We start from the raw sequence: 12,606 nt of genomic DNA, 5'->3' as shown, positions 1-12,606 counted from the left end.
TTTTTCGAGACAGGGTTTCTCTGTGTAGCCCTGGCTGTCCTGGAACTCACTCTGTAGACCAGGCTGGCCTTGAGTTCACAGGGATCTGCCTGCCTCTACTCTCCAAGTGCTGGGATTAAAGGCGTGTGCCACCACTGCCCAGCCTATTCATTTATTTTTGAGACAAGGGCTTCCTAGGAAGCCAAGACTAGTTGGAACTTGATATATAGCCCAGGTGCTATAGAACTCACAATGTAAACCAGGCTGATCTTGTCAAATAGACCTGTCATTCATTGTACGTCAGCAGTTAATGAGGAAGGTGTTTAACGTTTGTCTCTGACCCTAACACGCAGCCACATGTTAGGAGCGTCCTGGTGGCAGCCAAGCCAGACTGATGAGTACTAAGATCACAGATGTGTGCAACTTTCCCTCTCTCTTTACCTACTTTGACCTTAAAAAAAAAAAAAAGTCTTTTAGTGATGTAATTAGTAGCTATTTAAAAGCCAGATACACCAGGCATGGTGGCTGCATGCCTTTAATCCCAGCACTCAGGAGGCAGAGACAAGTGGAGCTTTGTGAGTTCGAGGCCAGCCTGGTCTACACAGTGAGTGCTTGGACAGTCAGGGCTGGGTATAGAGACCCTGTCTCAAACAACAACAATAACAAAGTATCATGCTGCATAGCATGGTGGCTCATACCCCTAGTGAGATGCTGTCTCAAGAAGAAACTTGAAGAAGCCAGATGACTTCACAGTTCTATACTAAGGTATCCCAATTTCTCTCAAAAGAGTGAGTATACTCAGGCTCCATGCCTATAATCTTACATCCAGAATTAAGTAATGGCGGCCTCATTTAAGCATGTAGTGCCTTTTCTAACTGGTTCTAACTGGATTCATCAGAGAATGATTGTCAGCCTCTGCTTTGGAACACAAGAGCCTTGTTTGTTTCTCTCCAGTGTGGTTCCTTGCATGGTTACCCATTTATGGATGAATGAGCCAAGAAAAGGAACAAGCAATGAGGGATACAGCCAGTCAAGCCTAGCTCAAAGTCAGAGCCTTTATGTTTGGCTTGGGGTAAACAATGATGTTCTTTACTCAGTTGTTAACAACTCCCTGTTGGTCTTTGCTCATAAACAGCACTTGGCAGCTACTGGATGGTAGTGGTATGTGGTGTGTGGCATGTGTATCTGTATATCGGCGTGTGTGTTGTTTGTGAGTGTGTGGTGTGTATGTGTGGTGTGTGAATGTGTACGTCTGAGTGATTGTGTGCTATGTATGTGTATCTGTATGTGTGAGTGTGTGGCGTGTGTGTGTATACATGTGTATGCATGTGTATACATGTGTATGTGAGGGGGGTGATGCTGGGGATTCAGCCCTAGGGCCTCATAAGTGATATAAAGTGATTACACCTCAGCTCCATCCTCAGGCCCTGGGAAGGCCACTTGAGCAGAAATTATTACATATTACTGTGGAATGAATCTGCCATTCATTCTGCGTCAGCAGTTAATGAGGAAGGTGTTTAAAGTTTGTCCCTGACCCTAACACGCAGCCACATGTTAGGAGTAGTGGAACGTTCTGGGAGCAGCCAAGCCAGACTGATGAGTTCTTACTGCCGACATGCACTGATGGAGGCAGGCTGTACAGACTAGTCTTTCCCTTTTTTTCCTTTCTCATCTACTTCTTGTGTGCATGTTGTATGTGCATGTATGAATGTGTGTCTGGGTGCCCATGAATGTGTTTGTGTGTCAAGTGCCTGCGGAGGCCAACAATCAATGTCAGGTGCCTTCCTTTATGGCTCCCCAGTTTTATTTTTTGAGACAGGTTTTCTCACCAAACCTGGAGCCCACCCTTTTGGCTAGCCTGGCTGTCCACCTCATCTCCACCCTACTGCTGGTGTTACAGATGTGAGCTGCTGCTCCCAGCTTTTATGTGGGTGCTGGAAGTTGAGCACTCAGGGCTTCATGCTTGCACAGGAAGCTCTCTACCTATTGCAGCCATCTCCCCAGACATGTATGCTACCCTTCCCTACCCCCTGCAGTATTTTTTTAGAGACAGGGTGTTGCTGTGTATGTAGCCCAGGCTAGCCTGGAGAGTGCTGGCATTATAGCACTATGCACTGCTCACTCTCCTGCTTGGGATTTCATCCGCACAGGCTAGGTTGGTTGGTTTTATCTTGTTTTCCCACTAGGGTTCTGGCAGGAACCCATAGTGAGACTCCAAATGCCCTTCCTCATTCCTAAAGTCTTGGTGCTTAGGCTTCTCTTCCTTGGGTAGAAGAATATGGTTCTACATCAGGCCCTGAACTATTCAATACCACAATTTTTTTCGAGACAGGGTTTCTCTTTATAGCCCGGGCTGTCCTGGAACTCACTCTGTAGACCAGGCTGGCCTCAAACTCAGAAATCCACCTGCCTCTGCCTCCCAAGTGCTGGGATTAAAGGCGGGCGCCACTACTGCCCAGCACCACAAAACTCTTACTATAGTCAGTTATCCTCTGGGGAAGGCACTACACTGGTGCTTTGCTGGGGGAAAGCCATATGGCCTAGTAGGAAATTCCCTACATGGAATCTGTGGGACTCCTCACAGTGGGGGTGGGGGTGTCTCTGACTCTTTTGCCTGCTCCTGGGACCCTTTTCCTCCTATTGGGTTGCCTTGTCCTGCCTCAGTGTGAGGCTTCTGCCTTGTCTTGTTGCGTCATGCTTTGTCATGTTTGGTTGTTTTCTCTTGGAGGCCTGCTGTTTTCTGAAGGGAAATGGAGGATGGAATGGATTTAGGTGAGAGAAAAAGTCGGGGGAAGTTGAGAGGAGAGGAAACTGTGCTCAGCTTGTACATTGCGAGAGAAGAATCTGTTTTCAATTTTTAAAAAAGTGTATCAAACAAATGGGTTTCAAAAACAGAAAAGAAAGACAAAGGAAGAAAGAAAAAAGAAAGAGAGAAAGAAGTCCACAAGTAAACAAGCAGCAGCCACAGTGAGACTGGGGGCTGTGGCTCAGTCGTGTGCTCTACTGACCCAGCACCTCTGGTTCCATCCCGGCACATCATAGAGCAGGAGGGCGTGGTGGCACACAACTGTAATCCTAACACTCGGGAGGTGGAAGCAGGCGGTCAAGGTCATCTTATACATTTTTTTTTTTTTTTTTTTTTTTGGTTTTTCGAGACAGGGTTTCTCTGTGTAGCCCTGGCTGTCCTGGAACTCACTCTGTAGACCAGGCTGGCCTCGAACTCAGAAATCCACCTGCCTCTGCCTCCCAAGTGCTGGGATTAAAGGCTTGTGCCACCACCGCCCGGCATCTTTTTATACATAGCTAGTTCCAGGACAGGGCCACTAAATGAGACTCTGTCTCCAAAATTAATTAATTAATTAAAAAGCATATCCCAGTGTAGGAAGAGAACAAGTTGGTGGTAAACTTCTCAACAATAAAACCAGGTGATGAGATTAGCAAATTCTAGGCAGTTTACAAGCCTACTCTGTACCAAGTCTATGCAAATTCTTTCTTTATCGCTCTACCTAGTTTCTGCTAGCCTTAAGCGAAATAGAAGAGTTGAAGGCCACTTAGAGCCAGCGGCAGCCTCTGATCAGATTCTCCTCACCTCTCGGGGATACTGACTTGGTAGTGCCTTGGCTGCAGGTGTCCCATGACTGCTTTAGAAGCACCTCAAAAGAGGGAAGAATTAGAACCGGGAGCGAGGAGACGCTTGGGTGGCCAGGATTTTCTAGGGCTCCACCTACACGAGTCCATACTCTTGTATAGTGTTGGAAACCAGCCCCTTTCTGACACTCTGGGCTTCCTAAAGTAGGAAGTAGTGTCCCAGACTCGAGGGACAGAGGAACGCGACCAGAAGGCAGCTAGCTGCACCTTTTCTCAGAAGCAGCAACCTGTGCCCCACACTCTCACCGTCATCTGCCCTACAGCCCCAGGGGTTTCTGAATGACACTCACCTGCACCAAGTGGCAGCCACAGCGGCAGCACCAGTAGCAGAATCACCAGCGGCGGCGGTCGTGGGCTCCGGGAGAGCCCCATGGCGGCTGTGGACGCCCGGGACGCGGCAGCGCTCTGTCTGCGCTGGGCGCCGCGTTCCCCTGCCTTGGTGCACCGGACTCGGCAAGCTGGGCTCCCTCGGCCGACACCTCCCACCGCCGCCTCCCGCCCCTCCTCGTGGCGCCGCCACTCTCCCACTAGGGTCGTGGGCACCGCCCTCCAACTCTGAAGCGCCGGGCGGCTATTACTCCGGGACCCAGAGTGGGATGAGACTTTAGGGCCGTTTGGGGTCAACAGCGTACGCCGCTGGAGTCTGCCCACCTACTGACTGCTGCCAATTACCCCCAGCAAGATTGCGACTAAGTGTCTGTCAGAAACAAAGCACCTCGTTCTTACCCCCTCTGCTCATCCAGGAACAATAAGCTCCACAAATGAAATATTGTAACAACCAACGCTTTAACCAACCAGGTGTGGTGGCTCACTCCTGAAATCGCAGGAAGCAGGAAGATTGCTGTGAGTTGGTCCTAGCCTGACCTACTTTGTGAGTTCTAGACCTGTCTGGGAACAAACCAGAGCCAAACGAAACCAAGAAACCTTGAACTATCACAAGAGTATCTTGTTTTCGCGCGCGCGCGCGCGCGCGCGTGTGTGTGTGTGTGTGTGTGTGTGTGTGAGAGAGAGAGAGAGAGAGAGAGAGAGAGAGAGAGAGAGAGAGAATTTGCACATCTATTATCTCATTTGCCCTTAAGCATTTCTAAGGGTAAGATTTTATGATTATTAAAATCAAGATTCTGAAAACTGTTCCCCACACTGAAGGAATGACTGAGGGAGTATAACCGGGGTGGATCTGAGGAGTTTTGCTAAATCACGCTACTCCAGAATTAAGCTCATTTGACCTATGGGAGCAGTCAAAAGGATAGTCTGCCTACTTTAACACCTTTTTCCCCCCAATCTCAGCTAAACAGAGTAAGCACTGACCAAAACTAAGATGTAGCAGTTTGTAGAGTGAGTGACCATCACAATACTCAGAGGAGGAGGCAGGACTACCAAAAGCTCAAAGCTAAACCAGTCTTGACTAGAGACCATGACCCCAACCCCCCACCCCATCATATCCTACCCCCTCCCACCTCCAGTCACTGAGGAAAGTGACTTGAGATACCACTTCCCTGTCCATTGTCAGATGATGAGAGTGTGAGCTAGCTACTGTACCAGGATTAAACTAGTTAGAAACTGCAGTGTCCAAAATGCAGCCTGTCACCTGTGAAGACATGGAGAATTATCGGGCCTGGACCTGATTCCCCCCAGCTTCCAGAGTAAAAACTGACTTAGAAAAATTAGAACCAAGCAGAGTGGAGGAAAAAAAGACAGGAGCAAAGGGTGATGCAAGAGGAGGGCTCGCCCCCTAACCCTCCACCTCCAGCACCCCACCTTCCACAGACTGGCAGAGGGCCAAGAGGGAGGGTATTATGAAGTAGAATATAAACCTGAGATTTATTGGCTGCTTAGTCTGAATATGGCCATCCTGCTGTGGCCTCTGGGGGGCATTTGCAGATGTAATCAGCCCAGAAAGAAGAGTCATTCCAGCCAGGGGTGTAAATCACCCTTCACAAAGCTAGAAAAGAGACATGTGGCCCTAGATAAGGAGAGGATTGAGTGGCCTCTGTGCCCTTCCCTCCTTTCTCCTGCCCAGCGGGGAGCTGGCTCCTGATCTGTAATGCACTTTAAATGGAGTTTGTGCTGTGTTTTAATCTCTATCTGCCCTGCCAGTTTACAGGAGACCTGTGAAAGTGAACATCTGGCTCCCCAGCTATTGTACAGGGCCTGTTCGCTCCAAGCCCCACCCCCATCCCTAAGTACCCAAGCCTTCCCTCCACTGACATCAGGAAACCTGCAGCTGGGGAACTGATGGCCTCAACATTCCACTTAATTCTTGAAGGAGTTTCAAAAAGAATTTACAGAGCAAAAGGAAACGATTTTCAGGTGATTGGGGTGCTAGAGATGAACCAAGTACCAAGGAACTCACCAAGATGTGGCATAGTTAAAGGGTGGCCTGTTCCCCAGCAACCAAGCTACGTCCAGTTCATTGCAGAAAAGTGCCAAAGTATCTTTCTAATACTGTTCTCATAGACTGAATCAAGGATCTTGGGTCTGTCTGTCATGGTGATACACACATTTAATCCAAGAACTCAGCAGGCAGAGACAGGTAAAATCTCTATGAGTTTCATGCCAGCCTTGTCTACATAGTGAGAGATAATCTTTTTTTTAAAAAAAATGCAGAGACAAGGTCAAGAAGATGGACTAGAGCTGCCCACTTCCCCTGTGGAGGCCAGCCTTTCGTGGTCACAAAGGAGGGACCTGAGGCACTATTTCTGTCTGATCTTACGATCACTGGCTTTAATGAGGATTGGTAACCAAGGTTAGGGAAGGTAGAAGCAGCAATTAAATATGACTTTAAGACCAATATTGACAGCCCTTCAGCAAACTCTCTCCTCACTGACTCAGACTGCCAACACCTGCTAATATGTGACCTAGCCTTTGGGAAACTTGTAACAATAAATGAGCCAGTCATTTCTAAGAAGACATTACTCAGCCATCATTCAAGTCAATATCCAACTGACTATATGCACAGCTTTGGCTAGTACAAGGTGATTAAGACACAAATCTAAGCCAGGCAGTGGTGGCACACGCCTTTAATCCCAGCACTTAGGAGGCAGAGGCAGGCGGATTTCTGAGTTCGAGGCCAGTCTGGTGTACAGAGTGAGTTCCAGGACAGCCAGGGCTACACAGAGAAACCCTGTCTCAAAAAACAAACAAATAAACAAACAAAAACAAACAAACAAACAAAAAGACACAAATCCGGCCTTGGGAGGCCTTATAATCTACTGATGGTGCTCAAAGGTCCAAAGTCCCCATGTCTTACTGCACTTCCATTTACAATGTTGATTTTCCCCTCTCCTGATTAGGCTAACGGATTGTCTTCTGTAATCTACGCTCCCTATTGAGCTTTAATTTCTAAATTGGAATGATAGTACAGTGACTAGTTAAGAGCACACATTATAGGATTGCCTGAGTCCAATGGTCTCTCCAGCACTTGCAGGGCAACAATGTCAATTTTCTGTGATCCATTTCTTCATGTGCAAAATCGAGGACAATATATTATAAAATGTTTGAGGGTTAAGTACACATTAGGCATGGAATTCAGCAAATGCCCTTGACAGAGTGACACTGAACAAATTGTAGTATCTCAAGTGGAGTACAGAAGTTAGTTATCCTATCAACTTTGCTAACTCAAACTACCTGACCTGCTGACTTTTTTTTTTGGGGGGGGGGTTGGTTTGGTTTTGAGATAGGGTCTCAACTAGCTCAGGCTGGCCTTCATCTGCATTTATGATTAAGGATGATCTTGAACTCCAAATTCTCCTAGCTCCACCTTCCAAGTGCTCAGGTTACTGGAGTGACACATCATACTTGACTTTACCTTTTCCTTTTAAGTTTTATTAATTATTATTGTTTGTGTGAGTATGGGTGAGAGGGTACCACATTACATGTATGGAGGTCAAAGGACAACTGATTTAGTTACCTTTTTATTGCTGTGGAGGAGACACCATGACCAAGGTGTCTCTTCTATAAGTTTGTATGGGCTTACAAAGAGTTTGTAGGGGCTCACGGTTTCAAAGGGCTAGAGACCATAACCATCATGGGGAGGAGCATAACACCAGGCAGGCACGGTGCTGGAGCAGTGGCTACGAGGTGACAGGGCGAGAAAACAGCCTGGAGACAGAAAGCTGAGTGGGAATGCAGTGGGCTTTTGAAGTGACACACCTCCTCCAACAAGGCCACGCCTCCTAACCCTCCAATACAGTTCTACAAACTAGGGACCAGATATCCAAACAAATGGGCCTATGGGGTTGGGGTGGGGGGATTCTTATTTAAGTCACCACAGTGACACTCAGGCATTCTCTCCTTCCTATTGGTCCTGGTCAGGCTTGCAGAGCAAGTGCGCACCTGCTGAGCCATCTTGTTCAGCACCCTTGTCAGTTGGGGGGTTTGTTTCTTTTTTTTGAGACAGAGTTTCTATGTGTAACTCTAGCTATCCTGGAACTCACTCTGTAGACCAGGCTGGCCTCGAACTCAGAAATCTGCCTGCCTCTGCCTCCCAAGTGCTAGGATTAAAGACGTGCACCACCACCACCCGGTGACAGGAACTTTCAATGTAGCCTCTGCTGACCTGAAACTGGCTATGCAGACCAGGCTGGCCTAAACTTGCAAAGATTCTCTTGCCTCTACCTCCTGAGTGCTGAGATTATAGGCATGTGCCACCTTGTTCACATGTAGTACTCTCGGTAATGTTTGCCTAAACTGACTGAGAAACATCTGCCTCCCATTTTATGTTCCTAATAAGATTAGCCAGGTATTCAGATGACACCATTTTTAGACCAAAAGATTTCCATTCTTTACTACCTGACAAATATCAGATAGTTAAGCCCACCAGTGAGAGCTATATCCCTACACAGCCATGTGCTCTAGTGTCTGCCCTTGCCCTAAGCCACCCATGAGTTCTCAAGAACCTACAAATGTAATACAGATTTAAAGCTTGATACATCACCCACTCCCAAAAGCCACATTGTTGTTGGATGAGGATTCAGAAACAGCAAAATCTATGAAGTAGGGGAGGGATACAAAGTTTGGGTAAGAGGGAGAGTAGTCAGAACATATTATGTGTGAAAAAGTCAGAGAACAAGATTTTTAGATTCTTATTAATACTGCATAAAAACCTGAAGAAAAAAAAGAACAAAACATAAAGGGTAACTACTATTTAGTACTTGTGTGATCTTTTTTGTTTAGTGTATGTGTGTATGCTCATGACATATTATCTCAAGTAGCCCAGACTACCCACAAATTTGATAAGCAGCCAAGGATAATCTTGAGCTTCCAATGCTGTCTCTACACCCATAGTGCTGGGATTACAGCTGTGCTCAAACCCAAGGCCTTGTGAATGCTAGGCAGTCTATGGAGCTGCATTCCCAGACCTGTTCCCTTGTGAGACAGGGTTTCATGTAGCCCAGGCTAGTCTTAAACCCAAAGTGACGCCAAGAATGATCTTCAACTCCTTATCTCTGAGCCACTATGTCCCAACATTGGGATTACAAGTGTGCTACCATTCCTGCCCTTTCTGTTTCTGTTTGAGACCAGATCTCACACTAGCTCAGACTAGGCTAGAACTCACTATGTAATTGATTGGCCTCACACTGTAGGCAACCCTTTTGCCTTAGCCTTGAGTGCTGGGATTACAGGTGAGTCAACATGTGAGGCAGCTATGTGGCATTGTTATCCTTTTTGTTCCTCAACTTCTTTCAATAGGATTGTTGTGAAAGTGTGTGTGTGTGTTTGTGTGTAAACGAGTTTAGAAAGTATGTAGCAAACAGCTGCAAGTTAACTATTTCTATGAATTAAACAACCCAGGCCCAATACAGCGGGAGATAAGAAATCATGGGGCTAGAGAGATGGCTCAGAAGTTGAGTACTGACTCCTCTTGCAAAGGACCCAGGTTCAGTTCCTAGGACTCACACAGTGGCTATAACTCATTTGGGCTTCCAACAGAAATGCATATGGCATACACACTTATATCAGGCACTACACACACACACACAAAATAAATCCTAGGAGAAAGCTGAAGCTCACCCATCCAATACCTGCTTAGCATATAATGTTCAATACTCAGCACTTTACTGAGTATTGCCCTGCCCACCAAGTGACAAGACACTGAGAGGGGAAACGCTGCCTTTTAGACAAGTACCATCTTTCACAAAGATAAAGTCCTAAGCATTTTCTTTTCTTCTTCAAGCTAACTGGGAACTTCTGCTTGGTCCTGGCCCCAGTGTGGGTAGAACTGAGTAGCAGTACCGTCGTCCCCTCTGCCCTCTCTACTTTTGGAAGCTGAGCTCAAGGTTTAATGGCAAGCAAGGTGGCATTCATTCTGAAGACAATTCAGAGTAGAGGCTGCTGGCTGTCTTTGAGAATACAGCAGTGCCCTCTGCTGTGAAGCTTGCATTTAACAAGAAACCAGATCGGCCACAGGCACGGGTTACTCCAAGGCTGCAGCCTTCTTTCCTATGCACTTACATCAAGAATGCTAGACTATTCCAGATTCTGGGAAGATTCCCGTCCCCCATCACCAGTTGTCTATGCTTTAGAGTGCTTCCTCCTTTCTTAATCTTGGGTTATCAGTCACTAGTACCAGAGCTGTGTATCTTACCACACGGACAAAAGCCTGCCCACCTCAAAGAGCACCAGGGCTCAGAACAGTTTGGTCTTAAGACCAACTGATCTCTCCTTGCACTTCTAATTTCTTCTCCCTCCCCAACCCATCCCTCCTTTTGATTTTTGAAGACTTGTAGCCATCTGTCCTGGAACTTGTTCTCTAGACCTGGTGGGCCTTGAACCCACAAGGATCTACCTGCCTCTGTCTCCTGTGTGCTGAGATAAAAGGTGTGTGCCATTACCACCCAGCTGAAGAGTAGTTTTTCAAAGTTTAGTTTGGCTGGCATCTTAGGATTCCTATTGCTATGATAAACACCATGAGCAAAAGCAACTGGGGAGGAAAGGGTTTATTTTAGCGTGCAATTCTCAGCTCATATCCACCACTGAGGAAAGGCACAGAACCCAAGGAAGGAATCTGGAGGCAGGGACATAAGCAGAGGCCATGGAGGAACACTGCTAACTGGCTTGCTCAGACTACTTTATTAATTCAGGACCACTGGCTCAGGGTGCCACCACCTAGAGTGAGCTGGGCCCTCCCTCCCATATCAATCACCAGACAAGAAAACGCCCAGCAGACTTACCTATAGACCAATTGTATGGAGAAACTTTAAGATTCCTTCTTCCCATATGACCATAGCGTGTATCAAGTTAACATTAAGAATTGGCCAGCACAGCTAAAACTTGGCTGGCGAGGTAGCTCAGTGTATAATGGCATTGCCTCTAAGGCTGATGTTCCGGATTCAACCCCCCAGTGAGGTGGTAGGAGGGAATCCTGCAAGTTACTCCCTGGTCTCCACATGAGCAAATGCACATATATACACATTCCATATTATATATTTTAGAATTATGTTTTGCTTCCATGTATGTATTTGCATCAAATGTGTGCCAGATGCCCCAGGTCAGAAGAGGCAGTCAGATACCTTGGAACTAGAATTAGAGATGGTTTGTGAGCCACCATGTGGATGTCGTCTGTAAGAGCAATGAGTGGGTTTTTGTTTTTTTTTTCAAGACAGGGTTTCTCTTTATAGGCTGGGCTGTCCTGGAACTCACTCTGTAGACCAGGCTGGCCTCGAACTCAGAAATCCGCCTGCCTCCGCCTCCCAAGTGCTGGGATTAAAGGCATGCGCCACCACTGACTGGCTCAACAAGTGTTCTTAACCACTGAGCCATCTCTCCAGTTCTTTAAAAAAGATAAATCAAAGAAAAAAAAAAGTCTAAGTGTCTGTATGTATAGATGCCCATGGAGGCCATAAGAAGGCATTAGATCCTTGGAGCTGGAGTTACAGGTAGCTGTCAACTTGTCTATGACCATGCTGGAAGCTGAACTTGGGTCCTCTGGAAGAGCAGCAAATACTTTTAACTGCCAAGCCAGCTCTCCATCCCCTTGCCATTTTAGAGCCATAGTCTTATATAGCTTATGCTGATATGTACCCAAGAATGACCTTGACTTTGTAATTTCCCTGCCTTTATCTTCAGACTACTGGGATAACAGCATGGGCCAGCATGCCCATTTATGGTGCATGGAGATGACCCAGGGATTCACGCACACTAGACAAGTGCTCACCAACTTAGTCAGTCCAGACTGGAGTAAGCTACAGAGTGAAATCGTTTCAAAAATTTTAAATGAGAAACATGGGCTGCTGAGATGGCTTAGCAGTTAAGAGCACTTGCTGTTCCTAGCACTCACATGACAGCTCACAATCATCTTTAACTCCAGTTCCAGATCTAGTGTCCTATGATGGCCTCTGCAGGCACCAAGCACACAATTGGTGTGTATATATGTATACACACACACACAATCTATACACATGCAAGGAAAACACTCATACACATAATCTTTTTTTTTTTTTTTTGGTTTTTTCGAGACAGGGTTTCTCTGTGTAGCCCTGGCTGTCCTGGAACTCACTCTGTAGACCAGGCTGGCCTCGAACTCAGAAATACATCTATCTGCCTCTGCCTCCCAAGTGCTGAGATTAAAGGTGTGCGCCACCACTGCCCGGCCTCGGAGTCATGAATTGAATACACAGACACACACACACAGCTTAACCAATCTGCGTATCATCCTTGCAGGGGTCATGCCTTTGTTCCACTTTTAGTATATGTGCTGAAGCATCCACCAAGGTTTTTTTTTTTTTTTTTAATTTCAAACAGATTCATATGATGCTGAGGGTCTAGGCTCTAAAACTTAAATACTACAGAAAAGAACTTTGGCATTATCAGGTTATACATGAGGTCTCACAGACGTGTCTGTGTGTGTATGAGGAAGTTAGGGGTAACCTCAGGTGTTGGTCTTCATCTTCTACCTTAAGACATGGCCTCTTCTGTATGCCAGGCTACCTGGCCTAAGAGATTCCATGGCTTCTGTCGCCACCTCCTTTCTCATGGTCA

General features: G+C 46.6%; 1 protein-coding gene across 1 annotated transcript in view; it reads right to left on the bottom strand.

Annotated features, from left to right (window-relative positions):
* Window positions 1-4,047, bottom strand: part of Gfra3 (GDNF family receptor alpha 3) — a 28,024-nt gene extending 23,977 nt beyond the window's left edge. Inside the window, exon 1 of the mRNA XM_028762830.1 lies at window positions 3,918-4,047. Within this exon, the coding sequence (XP_028618663.1) occupies window positions 3,918-3,999 (82 nt within the window). The 5' untranslated portion in view covers window positions 4,000-4,047. The remainder of the gene's footprint in view (window positions 1-3,917) is intronic.
* Between the last annotated feature and the right edge of the window lie 8,559 nt (window positions 4,048-12,606).

Source organism: Grammomys surdaster, unplaced genomic scaffold (genome assembly GCF_004785775.1).
Source record: "Grammomys surdaster isolate TR1022 unplaced genomic scaffold, NIH_TR_1.0 135, whole genome shotgun sequence".
NCBI classification, from domain to species: Eukaryota; Metazoa; Chordata; class Mammalia; order Rodentia; family Muridae; genus Grammomys; species Grammomys surdaster.
Note: the sequence above shows the minus strand (reverse complement) of the source record. Positions and strands in the feature narration are given on the sequence as shown.